This window comes from Anopheles maculipalpis, chromosome 3RL, assembly GCF_943734695.1.
Source record: "Anopheles maculipalpis chromosome 3RL, idAnoMacuDA_375_x, whole genome shotgun sequence".
Lineage (NCBI taxonomy): Eukaryota > Metazoa > Arthropoda > Insecta > Diptera > Culicidae > Anopheles > Anopheles maculipalpis.
The window spans coordinates 48593244-48609852 of record NC_064872.1 but is presented as its reverse complement, the minus strand read 5'-3'; the positions used below and the strand labels follow the sequence as shown (position 1 = coordinate 48609852).

General features: G+C 41.7%; 4 protein-coding genes across 4 annotated transcripts in view; 3 read left to right on the top strand and 1 right to left on the bottom strand.

The window, feature by feature from the left end:
- The window catches only part of LOC126562852 (N-acetylglucosamine-6-sulfatase-like), a 63997-nt gene that overhangs the window by 18989 nt on the left and 28399 nt on the right, over nucleotides 1-16609 (top strand). The window lies entirely within an intron of this gene.
- Nucleotides 190-1324, bottom strand: LOC126563356 (uncharacterized). The gene is made up of 3 exons (XM_050219991.1): nucleotides 728-1324; nucleotides 477-623; nucleotides 190-379 (listed from the first exon to the last, which is right to left on the bottom strand). Exons 1-3 carry the CDS (start codon nucleotides 1273-1275, stop codon nucleotides 190-192), a joined length of 885 nt encoding a protein of 294 aa, XP_050075948.1. The 5' UTR covers nucleotides 1276-1324.
- LOC126562051 (zinc finger protein 774) lies at nucleotides 5793-7998 on the top strand. The gene is made up of 8 exons (XM_050218463.1): nucleotides 5793-6048; nucleotides 6126-6717; nucleotides 6790-7107; nucleotides 7188-7315; nucleotides 7393-7482; nucleotides 7552-7641; nucleotides 7708-7848; nucleotides 7919-7998. The coding sequence occupies exons 1-8, from the start codon at nucleotides 5917-5919 to the stop codon at nucleotides 7985-7987; spliced, it is 1560 nt and encodes a 519-aa protein (XP_050074420.1). The 5' UTR covers nucleotides 5793-5916; the 3' UTR covers nucleotides 7988-7998.
- On the top strand, nucleotides 10802-15584 carry LOC126563569 (armadillo repeat-containing protein 2). The gene is made up of 9 exons (XM_050220214.1): nucleotides 10802-10961; nucleotides 11054-11392; nucleotides 12921-13099; nucleotides 13214-13357; nucleotides 13428-13562; nucleotides 13629-13731; nucleotides 13812-14740; nucleotides 14818-15370; nucleotides 15439-15584. Exons 1-9 carry the CDS (start codon nucleotides 10805-10807, stop codon nucleotides 15582-15584), a joined length of 2685 nt encoding a protein of 894 aa, XP_050076171.1. The 5' UTR covers nucleotides 10802-10804.

Below are 16609 nucleotides of genomic sequence, written 5' to 3'. Positions count from 1 at the left end.
ACAAAAAAAAAAAATATTTTTCCACATGGAATCTCGTTGGTTGTAAAAAATGTTGTTACAATTTCTAAATTACTAAAGAAGCTACCGTAGAACTACAGATATTTGGAGCAAGGCGTTGCTGGCTTTATTACACGAACGATTATTGGAGAGGTGTAAGCTATTTGGTTGCCTTGTAGGATGCTAGCCTCCCTATGGCTTAGAGGAGATCTTACGATCGAAAAGTATATTAAACCAGTCCAGCTCGTACCGGTATTCCACCTCGGGGAAAATGAACTGATTCGAGCTAAGGTAGGGAATGTCGAACCACTGCCATCGTTTGACATTCGAATTGTCCACCATGTATGTTAAGCAGCGATCCGCGGTGAATAACCCATCATTTCTGCAACGAAGGTCAAAATGTGTTGACAGGTTAGAAGGATGAGATACTCTCTGTCCCACGATCTTTGGGTCGGAACAAAAAGCCACATTCGTCTCACTTCTTCGCGGTACATTCCATCACCGGGTGCTCGTAGTCGAAGCAATTGTGCTGGAACTTGGTGTAAATCCACGCTACAGCATAGGAGAAGAAGGTGGAAATGTTTTGCAGGCATCTTAGAAACTCGACATCACAATTACACCGCAGTCTAAGTGAAGGATGAAAAAAAAAACAAAAAAAAAACGAGAAAATTAATCGATTTGGCGTGATCGATTTCGACGATCTGATCTGATCGGCGGTCGGCGGGAGCACCTGGTGAATATTTGCGGTTTGTAGGGCAGATCCTCATACTGGTGGTAGTCCCTACGCTCGACAATGGTGTCCGGACATTCGTCGTGCTGTTTGCAGCACTGATCGATGCTGGAAAAGTACGCATTCTGTACCGTACTTCCGTCGGTGGACCAATTGCCCGGGCCACAGTAGTAGGTGAGAAACTTAAGTCCACCGTACAGTGGTGGTAGCAACGATGACCCGTGATCCGCCTGCAACTGATGCTGCGGATCGTACGAATCTTGCGCACTTTCCACCTCCAGCTGCTGCTGAATGGCCTCGATCAGCTGCTGATCGTAGTAGACGAAGGCCGGATTGCTCCAGGTGACCGTACCGGTGCTGTTGATCAGAATGTAATCCTGCAGGATGAGCGCCAGCGTAGGGCTGTACCCATTATCGTCCAGCGACCGGTAGAAGGCGCGTGCCGATCGTTCTCCATGATCGTTCGGCACGGTCGTCAGCTTACTCGACACAAACTCACAAACTGTGACTAAAGCGGTACTAAGAAGTATGATGTACGAGCGCACCATTTCATTGCCAAACACTGACTGAACCTTTCCCACGAGTGGGAAGGATCGCTGGTGGGTGCTCTTTTATTATAACCTCAAAACGCGACACTAAACAGTCAGTTTTAGTCAGTCAGTCAGTCAGTCAGTCAGTCAGTCGGCTTCATCTCCGCGTGAGGTTGGTGTGAAATGGTTGGCATAGGTGAAAAGAGGATAGTTTGTAACATGGGGGTGCAACAGGTTGTTAGGACAGATACGCGGCAGAGCAGGAGAGCGAGCGAGAGACAGTGAGGGGAAGAAAAGCTTTCAGGGCTAGTCGAAAAGTCAGCTAAACCGTGTGGAGACGGAAGGTCGGATGTTGTCACACTTATCGTCATTTATGAATTAATAACTTTATCTCGCGACTACTGCCGGTGCCTCGTGCGTTGATAATCACTCGACGCCTTCTAACTAGTGACTGCTCTAGCGAAACAACGCAGCACGACGTGAGACGCAACGCGGTCCCATTTTCATGGCACGGATGGGCTTGGGGGTGCCGTGAGGTCTAGCATTAGGTGACGGGGAAGATAGTGAAACCATTGATGGATTATTCATTACCATCGGTGCAAGATGCAGAATAGTGTTTCTTCGTTTGTACACTTGTGGATCGCTTGTTTGGCCTGGAACGCCGTACATAGGGTGTAGGCAAGGCTGGCCGAGTGCTTTGTTTAGACTGCAAACATGCACGCGCACCCTGTACGGTTTCAGCGCTCCCATTACCTTCAGGAAGATGAGCTTGCAGGTTTGTTGTAGTGAGATCAGCCTTGCGGATTCGTACAGATGCTGCGTCATGAACGCTTCAGAGGATAAGAGGATAGTCTACCATCAAACCGTAGTATACACTATGATACTGTTTATCTTCTTGCATAGTACAAATAAACTTGACCTTGTCACTGTCACTGGCATCTAAACTTTGACGGTGCGAAAATTAATAAAATGCGAATAATTTACGTCGTAAAAAGCCATTCTTCATGGTTATTCATGGAGCGTAGAGTTGATAACGCCTTGAGGTATGCAATTGTTAATTTAGATTTCGCTTTCCACAGTATGTATGGCTCGTTTGTAGCGAGTTCTGGTTGATTTTGGCCCAGGTTAGCTATTACTCACAGGAATAAACATATTTGAATTCTATAATATTAAATATTAAAAATGTTTGTTGAAAACCTACAAATGGACATATGGGTCAGATGGCCGAGATGGTAATGAGATGGACGTTTGTAAAAAAAAAACGACCGTTAGAGGAAAAATTGATTCGAGAAAGCCAGGAATGAACAGTCAACTTTAAGGCAAGGCAAGGCAAGAGGAAGAAAAATAAGAAACAAAGAAAAACGCAAAGCTCTGTACAACCGATGTACAAACTAAAAGATTTTGATAGAAATTGCGTGGAATTGCAAAATCTCTTCTTTACACCCATATAACTTTAAAGAACGCTGAATTATGGAATGATGTTAAAGTTAATAATATTCTTCTTCTCCTTCTCTTTCTTGGCTCAACGACCTGCTGAGTCTGAAAAGCCAACTAATGGCTTACTAGGATACTTAATATCTATTCGATAAACGATCCTGTCGAGTGAACACCGGCCGGTACCTTTACCGCCTCGGGAACCGGGTCGCTAAAAACGTTCATAATAATCGGTGTTAATTCTTTATTTCTATAATCTTGCACTTTTCTCCTAATGATTGCTTAAATAAGCTACAGATATTACACTATGACTGTACGTCTTGAGCATTTCTTCATGGACACACATCACACGCTATTAGTTTATAGGTTCAGTTTAATATTTTTTTGTCAGAAAGCCTGTTGAGGACTGACTATCCAAGTACGTGTAAGTCTTACTAGACTTGCTAATACCACGTAGTTGGATAGTCAGTCCTCACTACGGGGGAACGGTCTGGATGAGATTTGAGCCCCAGTCCTGCCATGTGAAGAGATAAGTATTAAAAATGAAACACATTTCTTTTATATTCTCATTAAAAGCGATAAAGGACACTGGGGCGGCCCAGTGGCGTAGGTGACAGCGGTGCCGGTCTTCTAACGGCAGGACCGGGGTTCCAAGTCCCATCCGGACCGTCCCCTTGTAGTGACGACTGACTAACCAACTACGTGGTATCGGCAATCTAGTAAGCCATTTCGATGGCCGGTATGACGTTAAAGGTTGTTAAGACCAACTTTAAAAATATCACTTCTGTGTTGCAAAACCTGCCTAACTTTTTACTTTACATGCATCCAACCTGGACATTTTTCGTGATTTAAAATAATAGTTACACCCGGCATAGTTCATATCCCATTATATTTGGATATGCTTAATATTTATGTATTCTGATATTCACACGAGTCGCACCACTAGTTGCGCGTGTCTGAAGCGATCGCTATGGTGGTTAAAGTGATACTGATAATAAATCCAACTCAGTTTTGTACGTTCTATATTCCCAATGCTCTGTATTGTCGAGATTCTTTGTTATTAGAAACCGATTTATGAGAAATCTCAAAACAACAAATGTTAATTATGAACACTAAAGAAAAAATACGAAATCAAATCGATATCCGAAAAAAAATCGTAAGCCAACTTCATTTTCGGGAAATTTGAAGCACAGAAGTAGCACATTATCACCTTGAATGCATGGGGGCAGCAGTGTTTTTCAAGGCAAATAAAGACATACCATGGAAATGGCTTTGGAGGGCTAAAATAGAATCAAACAGAACATTCAAGCTGCGCTGATTTAGGTTTTCGGAACAGATATCACACATGCTACGGTGAGTTATTCGTAGGAAGAGCACATACAGAAAAATGGTCGATAGCTGTTTGCGCGCAAATTCGTGGGGAAGTCGAAAGGAAATGAAACTTAACAGTATTTTTGTAAAAAGAGTACACACAACAAATACAAATGATTGTTCAATTTTCAAAACCACTCGTAGAAATAATGAAAATTCATTCTCAACGCTTTTTCGGCCGTTACTCGGCCTCCCCTTTCACACTTATTAACACTTTACAACCTGAATGCCGTAATGTCTGTGATGTCTGATAAGGTTAGGAATAGTATAATACAACGTAGGTTAAGGTAGGCTGTAAAAGAAAAGAAAAAAAGCTAGAACCCACGTGGGTGCATTACATTCTTCGCATTGAACGCGTCCAACTCAAAAATGTTGAAAGCGGCATATCGCATAACAGATCATTCTGAAAAGCCTAAATTAGCTAGATCTTAATGTTAACCAACGCATATCGTCATTGAATGTTTCCAAAACCACTAATATACTTTTGTATGTAAGTTTTATATTTTCATTTAGCGAGGTCCAGCGTTCGAAGCGGTGTTTTCACCGCTCTTCACACAGCAAGAGACGGGGTTTTAAGTCGCGACTTGAACCGTCTCCGTCTTCATTTTTATCGCTCTTCACACAGCTAGAGACGGGGTTTTAAGTCGCGGCCTGAACCGTCACCCCGAACAAAGGATTGTTTATTAAGCTATGGGTGATCAATCAAGGAAATCAGTAATGGCAGGCCAATATCACTAGAGGTTATCGAACCAAACACAAAGAATAATAATTTGTTTCATTTAGGTGCCGGCTCGGCGGTGTATGCGACAGCGGCACCAGTCTTCAAACGACAGGTCCTGGGTTCAAATTAATCCGGACCGTCCCCCCGTATTGAAGACTGACTATCCACTTACGTGGTATCAACAAGTCTAGTAAGCCACCTGATCGCCGGCTTGACTTTAGAGAAGTAATCGTAGAGTTCTACTAAGAAGTAGAATTTGGCTCATTCATTGAGCAGTAGTCAGGTGCTGAAGTGGTAACGGCACCGGTCTCTATACTGCAGTACCAGGTATTGTAACCCGTCCGGATCGTCTCACGAGTACGTAGGACTGACTTTCCAGCTGGGGGTGGTCGGCAAGTCGAGGCCTCTCATTGTTGAAGTCCTAAAAGAGATGATAAATAATTAACAAATCATAGTCTTTGGGTTTTTTTTGCTTTTTTAATTATGTGGCTGTTTCATTCAATTCTTTGTTTTTTTTTTAAACTGAATGAATCGTATTAATTATTCAAATTATCCTGTGAAGAAATTGTAGCTTACTATAACGTGAAAAGAACGTAAAATAAACAGTAATGTATTGTAAAATTGTTCGTTAATAATATTTTTTTATATTAAATAACATTATATTCAACGGCACCAATCAAACGATGAGTAACGGTTAAATTTGAAATGGGACCTGACAGCTAAACTTATCGTTTGTGGTTGTCATTGCGCTGTGTGTCATGCGATATGTCAAAAGCGATTGAACGACGCTGCCATGTTTGCATATTCTCGTCCGATAAAAGTTTTTCCTTTTGTTTACATCGAAGTGTTGATACAAATTGTCGAATAAATGCTTTAAGGCTGGATTGGTGGATTGTGATAGTCAGTGCGTATTGTATTTTAAATTCCATCGTTTCGTCTGGTGCATTGTTTCCAGTGAACTAGACAGTGCGGCAGTGGTTTTTTAAGCTTTGCTTGGCTAGGGCGCTTGATGTATGTGTGTTGGGCGACGACTGGACGACGAAGTCGCTGAGTAGGAACAAAACCTTCGAAAAGCAATAGGAAGTGTAATACCCAATTGGTAGATTGTGCGGTGGAAGGCAGCTTCTCTTACGATGGAGCAATTAATCGTAAGGAACATCGAACTGGATAAGATTTGTCGCATCTGTTTGGCAGTGAAGAAGGAAATGCGACCACTGTTTGGTGAAATGATAGCAGAGATGTTGATGGAAATCGCCAAGATACAGGTTAAGGGCCATATAGCTAGAAATGAAGGGAATGAGTGAGTGTGATACAAGTTGTTCTCCTTTTTCCATGTTTATAGATCGAACAAATGGATGGTTGGCCGGACAAAATTTGCGTTCAGTGTATCCACCAGGTGAGTCGCTGCCATGCGTTCAAAACCCGTGTGGAAAGGTCTGACATAGCACTGAGGCAGTACATCAAAGGAATCACGGTTACGGTGGATCCGGACAACAAAGATTGCCTTCCAACCGAAATAGCAAAGATGGGTTTAAGTCCTCCAAAGCTTCAACAAGTGGCGCCGGCGATGTTACCCCCGCAGTTACACGAGCTACACATACAGCGAAACGACATGCAAGCCATCCAGACAGAGGCTCCTCCAATGGCAGCACCAGCGATGATATTGACAAGTGCGCAACTGATCAATGCCGGAGCACAAATTATTAATACCGGCCATATAATCACAACGGCCACTGGTCAACAGATCATCCAGACTACTCCGCAATTTCAAGCTGCCTCCATCGGGCAGTTTATACAGGGTCCAAACAATACCGTACAAATGATCACACAGAACGGTCACCCGGCTCATGTTCTGCAAATTCAACGCACTGCAGACGATCGCTGCGAGATCATAGTGCAACCAGATCTGACAGAGGCGCAGTACATAGAGAATGGTAATGGAACTGGGATAGTTGCTTAAATTGGCCATTATTTCGCTACAACTTCTTTCTTGTATCATTTAACAGTTTCATCTGTGCCATTGATGGTGACGGCTCCCGCCGCAACCGCAGCCCTTCCGACCGATGCAATGCACGCGCATCAATTGCAGCCCCATCCACACATCCACACCGTTGAGCAGCCCGAGCACATAGAGCTGGAGGAAAGTGAACCAGACATTCAGATGCATGAAAAGTTGGACGATGATGTGGAGTACATTATACCGGACGACGAAGCGATCGAGACGGACGAAATAATCGAAGAAAGTCCGGGCATTGAAGAGGCGGAAACGGAATACTACCCCGAAACAGAATGTGAAGAATCTGACGAAGAAGAGAAACAAATCGGTAAAGTGGTTCAATGTTTCAATGTTGCTTAAGAAATGAATTTATACGAGTGTGACTAACGTTTTCCCTCGCCCTTACAGCGGAATTCTTAACGTATCAAACATCGTGCCCCAGCCCAGGTCGATATGTGTGCAATCTTTGTCACAAGGAGTTTAATCAAGCAAAATGGTTACAATTACACATGTCATCTCACACGAATTGGATAAAGGTGAGTGGTAAAAAAGATGTGATTTGAACAAACGGCGAGTGTAATACTTGATGCAACATTCTGTTTTGTTTTGAAAGGCCAACTGTAAAAAGCAACCGGAATGTCACATTTGCCAAAAAAGTTTTCGTGGCCCAGGAATGCTGCGAATGCATATGAAAACGCATGAGGTAAGATGCAACGCATGAGGTTTCTAATTTAGCTATTAAACACTAATTTTTCGTTATCTTTTTCAAAAGAAGAAGGACAAAATACCCACATGTAGCATTTGCAACAAGGAGTTTAAATCAAAATCCATACTGTACCGCCATCGACAAACGCACTTTGAGGTGAGGAATGTAGACAAGTTGTTTCCGTAACATGCAAAAACTCACCAACTTTATTTCACACATTAGAAAAACTTCGAATGCTCCATGTGCGATAAGAAGTTCAGCTCCAATTATCAGCTAAACATCCACGAGCAACGTCATAAAAAGGAGAAACTTCACAAATGTCCACACTGTGATAAATCATTCTTGAACGAGACGGAACTAAAGGTAATCCTAGCGTCTGCTACGTATCGTAGAATAAATCTTAAAAAAAAAACAAACAACATTTTACTTTCAGAATCACATTCAACATCATATGGGCACATCGATGAAGCATGCTAAAAAAATTGCCATCAGCCGAAGTTAATCGGAAGCAATAACGTATCTGATGTGGTTAAGACGGAAAGTAACAGATAATAGCGCAAATAAGTAAAATTAAACACTAGAGAAAAATATTTATCACGAAAATTATGCAACAAGGGAGGGAAGTAGTGGACGCAAAACAGGCACAGTTTTCGTGAGTAGACCAGGAGCACCATCAAAGAGCTTATCGAACAGGTTTCGAGATCTTGTCTAGAACAGCTCTGTAAATGGAATCATGCGTTTTTTATGTGCATGTGCAGAATGGACATTAACATTTGTTATCGTTTCCCTATTGCCTTTTTGTTTTGCAATTTACTTTCCGCTCTCTTCCTTTCTTTATCTGCCGATTTATTATCTAACTGGTGCAATTTCGTAGGTTCCAGCGATCATTACAAGGAGCCACTACATAATATGTATTGGGGTGGTTGGTTTGAACTGCATTCTTTTAATATGTGCATAGGATTTCATTTCGAAAACAACAGATTACGATCCTTCAAACGGCCTTTAAACTTTAGTCGCTTAAAAACAAGTGTGGAGTATCCGGTACCGGTCACCCCAAGTATCTAAAAAGATGTTACGTGGCAGTTGAAATTCAGCCATCCTGTAGTTAAAACACTACCTAATTAAGACGATATAATTTAATACCAACCATTTTTTACACAAGAACAAAAAGTAACGACTTGAATTCCGATTTTCTACTTCTTTGCTTAACGACCTGCTAGGTCATGCCGAGCATCGAATGGCTTACTGGACCTGCTGATACCACGTATAGTTGGATAGTCAGTCCTCACTACGTGGGACGGTCCGGATGGGATTTGAATCCCAGTCCTGTCCTTTGATGTCGCATATTTCGGCATTAAAGACCTTTATACAGTGTCGGGCAATAGATTGAGACCATTTACTATTGTACATATCGTAAAAATGAAATTGTAAAGCCTAAAGCTCCAGCAAAATGACTCAGTTTTGTTGAACTTAGATGAGCGTTTGAGGAACACGATCTTATCATTGGATCAATCATGCAGTCGATTGTTCGATTGTCGATTGTTGCATTTTCATTTGGATGAAAATATGACTAAAACACATAAGACCATTTATCATTTTAAAAATTCAACCAAAAAATCCTCCATAGTTTTGGGCATCTTCTTTTTACTTTTTTTAACACAAGCATTGGTTTGCTTTGATGATAAAAAAAAATTTGCTACTTTTGGGGTCTCAAAAATTTCAAACTTTTTTCAGGTTTTTTATTCCTACACAATGATTTACAAACCTAAGAACGAAATCAAAATTGCTATAGATAGTTAAGATTCTGATAAACATTCTACCACATTTTGGTAAAGTTATGCCTAGTAGATGTACCGAAAGCTACAGTTTAGAAATTGAATATAGAAGTGGTCTTAACCTATTGCCCGTCACTTAATTTTCTTTTACTACTTAGCACTGTGTTAAGAGATCGAGTTGATGAACGTGATGAGTGTTTATATTCGATTTTTGTAATTTTTGGTTTTACAAAAAATCATTATTGGGTTTTGTTTCATTGCAATGATGTGTTGAGGCATTAAATAGACTTATAGACACTATTTCGCACTCCTGTTTGCGGCAGGAAAGGTGTCTTGCTTCGGCTTCTTTGGTTGCCTCGAAAGGTCTTGGTCATATGACCTCCCCGGTTGTGCGATTACGATATGCAAAAACATTATTTATCGGCAAACGATTAATGGCCACAGTAAAAATCTGGTGTAACAAAGTAGAAAAAACTAAAAGTTTATGATTGATTTGCATTAGCAAAGGATTCAAGTGTAACATAAAAATGCTCCGCTCTATTTAGTTCGATCTTGAAACACAGTGCAAACCATAACAAGAAGCTACTTGTAGCAATATGAAATTGGCAAAAGAAATGTTTTTATTTTTAGCAAATTTAGTTACGTAAAACATTGCCAAGTGTTTTTGGAATTGGATTGTTTATCGTTATTGTTTAGGAGCCGGTAAGGAGATAAGCTTGTGTAGAACTTAAACTTTGTATATATAACGATTATGCTATAAATAAACAAGTTCGTCACTAAATAAATAACGAGATTTAAAGTAAAACAAAAACATTACAGTGCTTGTTTTATAATCCGAAAGGGGCGAAAAGGATGTGAGGTACAACAATTGAGCCGAAAGTGATATTGAAAGGTAAATTGCAATCAAAGCTCATTTGATAAGCTGAGTTAAAAAAGCATATTGTTTTATTTTTCTATAGGTAATGAACTTAAACTTGAGTTGCGTGTTGTTCTAAACAAGTGAACGATTGCTTTATAATGTTGGAAACACTGAAATCGAAATCCTGAGCGCAGAAGAGACCACTGCTCAATCACTCGAACAGTGTCTTAAATTAAACTAATTTAAAATGAACGATACGATTTGTTTTTCATATAATTTAAAGTTAAAATAGATGATTTGGTTTTGTTGTCGCTCAAAAATAATTACTCTTCATTTGCAAGATTAATTCGTTTGCTTTTTTCCGAACCAGAACAATGAACTCCGAAGCATTTGTTGACAAACGATTGCCATAGTAACCAAACAATAGATTGACGCATGCTTGACGGATATAGTTTTAAGTGAATATTTTTCCGCAGTAAAGATACACGGTGGAACGGTTCCGGCAAGACGATAAGTGTGTTTAAAAATATGTTATAAATTGTTTCTTTATGAAACCCGGGAATGGAGATCATCTCAAGACGATATCAGATGTGATAAACGGAAAGTTGATCGGTAGGAAGGGAACGTGCACCACAATCGTTCAACAGAAGCCCCGTTTGAATGACGCATTATCTGGGACACAGTGATGGAAAACTCGCGGCAACCGACAGATTTTCCTGGATGTGGAAATGTGGAAAGCAGTGGTCTCACATTACCGAACCAGCGGTCCAAAGGTGCGGGACGCTTAGTACGTAAAACAAGTGCAGAAATAGTGAGTGAAGCTAAAAGCATGCTAGCTGGAGGTAATAAGCCGGTTAAAGTTGTTTCTTTTGAGATCAGTTTCGATGAGCCAATCAAAGCTAAAATGATCACAAATTTCCTTTCTGCGGTACAGGAGGCACCAGGCTGGTATCAGCCCGTCGACCAATAACGCCACGTGAACCAAGAAGACAGCTGTACGGTCGGCTGGCTCCTCCGGGGCGACCTCCGAGTGCAATAAATTTGAAGTATTTACAGCAGGGACCCCATGCTTTACCCTCGCTCGAGCCCATACAATCGAACGGTGGTTCTGCAGTGTCTAGCACGTCGACACGGTCGGAATCCGTGGATGGAATAAGCAGTATTGGCTTGGGGCGTGATGGCGCTGGACATAGTGCCCCGGTGCTTGTTGGCAGAGAAAAGCTTCCAGCCCTCGTCAGTATTCAGCAGAAGGTTTTCGGATCATTAGAAAATGGTATGTATTTAAATATTCAAATAGAATATTTCACCAAAACCCATAAAACACATGATAAGAAATTTTACAGCAACACCAGTACTACGTACAGTACAAATTAAAATATAAAAAAAGCAGATGACTCAATTGACCTCGAAATGAGGAAATCGAATTTCTTGTGTTCCATTTTACTATTGGCTTAGTTAAACTTAGCCTTTGACCTCTGCTGGATTCTACTTTGCCAGAGTGAGCGCACATGTCACATTTGAATGGCGTGCTGTAATGCGTTTTGATCGATGAATATGAAATGTGAATATAAAAATAGCGGGTTTTCACACGAAATACCAGTGATTGAGTCATAATGAGGACATTTGATTTGTTTGTTGCTAGGACCACTGACACTGGTGCCCCCCTGAGGTTCTCCAAACTTATGTCACCAGCGTCCATCAGGCGCAATATAAATTAATAAAACTTCCCAGATCCCGCTTGTTTCCACCTCCGAGTCTTGGAAGGCTTTATCTTGCGTTGAAAAGAGAAATAAATCCGTTACTCTGCCGCTAGCCTTTACCGTGATCAAAGAGGTTTGAAAAAATCCAATCTACCCTGACCTGGGATGGGTATCGTGTTGGTCATCGTCATTTTTACAACCCTGGTAAGCTGCTCCTCAGAGACCTCAAAGCGTTGCATAGTTTTTTAAGCGTGATCATATTAAGAGAGGCTTACAGGACTGGTCATAAGACCTCTGGAGGTCGTATAGCCAAAGAAAATATTGAAGAATCAGGAAGAAGAAGCGACTAAGAAGTCTATTTTCAAGTCAGCGTTCAAGTCTATAAGCCTATCATGTTCGCCTATCAAAACGAGCTACAGCCATTCTTTATTGCACTGATGATGAATTCTCACAGCTATGTATGACTATCCTCAGGTCGTTGCGTTTTTCACTTCAGCACAGTTGCTTACCGTAAGGGTGCCGCTGAACATACGGTCTGTTACGGTGGCTGGCGCCGATACGATTTCTAGAACTGGTTTCACAATATAATCTTGATTTTATGATTGGGTTTTGTAACAAGAGCTAACATCAAGGGAATCCAGAAGATCGCAGGCTCAAGCTGCTTTCATTGTTGGTCTGCCATTTGGAGCCACCGACGCGCCAATTTTTCTTGCTCTCGTCCGAATATATGTTCCTAAACGTTCCCTTCGTCCTCGTCCATCCCTGGCACCTCTCTGTCCTCCTTCCGTTCCGACATATCGTCTTCTATGAACCATTGAATGCACTCTTATTCATCTTCTTTTAAGGCTCCTGTCTATTATCATAGTCTCTATGATATGCTCCAATAAACTGACGGCATTTAATTGCCAGGATTGTTTTTGAAGATACTCAACCATTACATGCTTTTATGACTTTGCACTTTGAACTTGCCTTAAAAAGTTATTTAAAAAAAATCGATTAGTAGGACGTACGTCTTTCACAACATTGGACCAGAATTGAATCCCACCATGATAGTGTAATCATCAGATTTAGCTAATTATTTTTATATATTTTCCCCTTCAGTTACCGTTTGTGATTTGCCGGATAGCAAATCATTAAAGTCGTCGAAGAAATCAGTTGAATCGAACGTAGGACATGGTCCAGCAAATAGTATTGTAAAGAATCATCCCTTGAAAAGGCGGCAGGTACAATCGTTAGATGATAAAATACCGACAGCCATTTCAATCGTACCGGAACGTAAAGTAAGTCTAGTAGGTTAAAAGTAAAGTAAGAGCTTAGGTTGAGAAACCTCAACCTTTTGCGGTTTGAATAATTGTTATCTCATTTGTGCTGAACTTTCTTGAAATCATCCCTAGAATGCTTTCGATGATCAATCGAAGCTTCTCCGAAGAAGTAATGATTTACTTCTGCACTCTTCAACGGAATCATTGCTTGAAATGTTGAAAGCATATTCAGGATTGAAAGAATGCGATGAAAGTACAGTGACTCATATAAGTGCGGTACGTAAATTCTGATGTACATTAGCCCGTTTCGGCCAACAAATTATGCCATTATGCCTTTTTATTACAGATATTGCACGAACTATACGTAAGAGTAAAGGACTCGAAGGGCAGTTGGCGTGGTGCTGTTTTGGGTGCATTGTATGGCTTGGTGGAAGCCTCATCGTCGAAAATTTTACTGTTGGTGGCTAGCATTGTGTTAGCAGTAAGTTCAATCACTTAATGGCTTTAAGGATTTTGGAGCGTTTCAATGGTCCGTCTCTCGTTGCAGATGAATGTTACTGGAAGCAACCTAACTGGGGCTTGTAAGCTAGTGTTCAAGATAGCTCGTAATGAAAATAACGACAATTTATTCATGGACAGCGATGTGCCTGGTAGGTAATAATGCAATAACACCTTTCTTTTTCAGTTGAGACTAACACAACTTGTATGGTGTTTCTCAATTCACTTACAGAGCTGCTGGTGGATGGACTCGGCCGTGCATCGCCAATCGACGATTCAGAGGCATGCATTTATGGTTATGGAGCAGTCAGATTTCTTACAGGTTCGTCGAACGTATCCAGCACTGCAACGACCAATGGCACCGAACCAGGCGACTATGGATCACAACGATCATTAGCTGTTCGATTGGCGAAACAGGGGCTCTGTCAGCTGATGGTGTTGCATTTGAAGATGATCAACGAAATAGCATCGACCACACAATTATCCGGCTCGCCACTGCATGCATTATTTCAGCTTTCGGGTGCATTGCGTACATTGGCAGGCAATCGTTGCATAGTTGGTTCGCGTGTTTGTCAGCTCTCTGACCAAAAGCATCCACAGCACTTTGCGACAAATCAACCGACACACAAGGAAGATGAAGATCACGATCTAGCACAACTCGAACAAGCCGTGCCACTGTTGGTGCGTGCCGCTGAGATGTGCATCAAGGAGCCCGAAGTACAGGCCAACATCATTCGTACGCTGAGCGTGCTGTCAGAGCGGGCAGAGTGTTGCGAACGGTTGGCTGTAGCTGCGTCGCGATTGGGCATTTTGCTGGGCTCCATCATCCAAACTTGCCAGACGGTGGAGAAAGGTTTGGCGACTTGCAACCGTTTGGGATACATTCTGGGCAATGTGATGTCGCGCTGGGATACGGCGCGCATCCAGTTCTATTGCTGTGATGTATCGTGTGACGCCTTGTTAGCCACATTGGAGTACTACGCCAACAAGAGCTTCACAATGAAGAATCAGATGGGAGACTCGATCGTGCAGGTGTTGACAAAGCTAATTCGTATCGTAGCAAATATGTGTGTGAACGGAGATGTTGGCTACGGGATGAGCAAACGGTCACCGTTAGGTGAAATTCTTCTGAACATTCTGCTCAAGGTGAAGGATGCTAAGGTATGATAATATGATTAGTGATCAATAAGAAGATAATCAAATATGTAAGCGATGTATGCTTCTCCGCTTCTTTACAGACAGCAGAGTTGGAGGAACTTTTATTTGCAACGCTTGGTGCTTTGCATAATCTATCCTACTACTATGAACCCGTCGAGTCAGACGGCACCTCCCACATACATCCCGGAAGCATCGGAGAACGTATGAAAGACATATGTGGGGCATTGTGCGTCATATTGAATAGCGATCAGAACCCAGCCCGCTCGGAAGTGGCTCGTGTACTTGGCAACATGACTCGAAACACTTCGATACGCCAGACGTTCTGTGAGGAAAATGGAATGAAGATCCTAAAGCGATGTTTGGCGTCCCAGCACGACGAACTGATGGTTACGTCATGTGGTGTTTTGGTGAACATGCTTGGCGATTGGTCGAGCAGGGTTCCGTTTCGCGAAATTGATGGTCCCATCATACTGAGACGTTTGCTGCAGAAAGGAGTCGATAATAGGGACTGGATTATGGCTGGAATCGCATGCCAAGCCATATGGAACTATTTGATCGATACATCAGATATTTTGATAACGTTGGGACAGACGGAAATTGACTTGATTTGTGAAGCTCTGGCGGAAGGGCTTGGTAAGAATGACGATGTACAATCCACGGCGAAACACAAATGCACAATAACGATGCTATTCTAATTGCAGACGAAGACAGCCTATTCGACGGCAAGGAACCGGATAATTTTTGGGAAGATTTTGCACCCGTAGCAACGGATTTATTGGAACGGTTACAAATGTGCATGTCTAATGGCAACTCTCCTTGTGAGTCATCGGACGAAGAAATTGGATAATTGTAGTTTAATTAGAGATGGTGGAAGTCAATGCAAACAGTGCAATATAAACCAAATCACTTTATCATTGTCTTATTGTTACATTTCGCAAAATAAAGTAGTATATAATTTTTGAAACTAAATTTGTGCGTAACAGAGCATTCGCTATGTAATAATAAACTAAATAAATAACGAATTACCCGCAGTAGGAAATGGAAGTAGTAGAGGTTTCCTAAAAGAGGATACCCTGATAAATGGCGTTGGAATTGAAGTGGATTAACGTGGATCATCATGTTCATTCTAACCTCGTTATTCTCCATCACGTTAACCACAATTTATTCCTTTCACCTATGAGATAGTTGGAACTAAAAGAGAGGATTCCGAAACCAGTGAAGGTGGTGAAGGTGAGCAAAAATTCTTAGGCCCTTTGCTGCCATATAGGACATATTGAACATTCGGAGGGCCCCGAACACAATAAAGGTGACGAAAGTAGAAACTGCGTAAATTAACATGGGTATTGTTACAGGTAGTCTTCATGAACCCCTGCCTCCCCCCCCCCCCCTCACCCACCACCACCAACCTTAACTGATTTTTTTCAAATCTTGTAAGATCTGATCAGTAACCCATCTCCTAACACTGGTACACTTATGCTGCATCGTAGAGCCTTAAACTAATGATGCCTATGTCATCAGCTAGGATCAACGTTGACTTGGTCCACGAAGTTTACAACTCCGAGACTTACATGCCCCCCCTAGCACCACGTTATGCTACTGAATGGCACCAATAATAATATAGAAGTGCAATTAACTGCCTTAAACGTAACAAGAATCATTCAGGCGAATGCATTTTTGCTAGTACTTAAAGAAAATTCTTTTTTTTTATTTCATCATAGCGGCCAATCCGTATATCTTAAAATCTAGTCTTCTGAGTTCGGTTGTGGATGTTGTGGATGTTGTTGCTGTCGCGCTTCTTTGGAGCATCGTACCGTGGAGACTGGGAACTGGCTTCCAAGATAACCACCTTTGTTGTGGATACTCGGTGGTGTT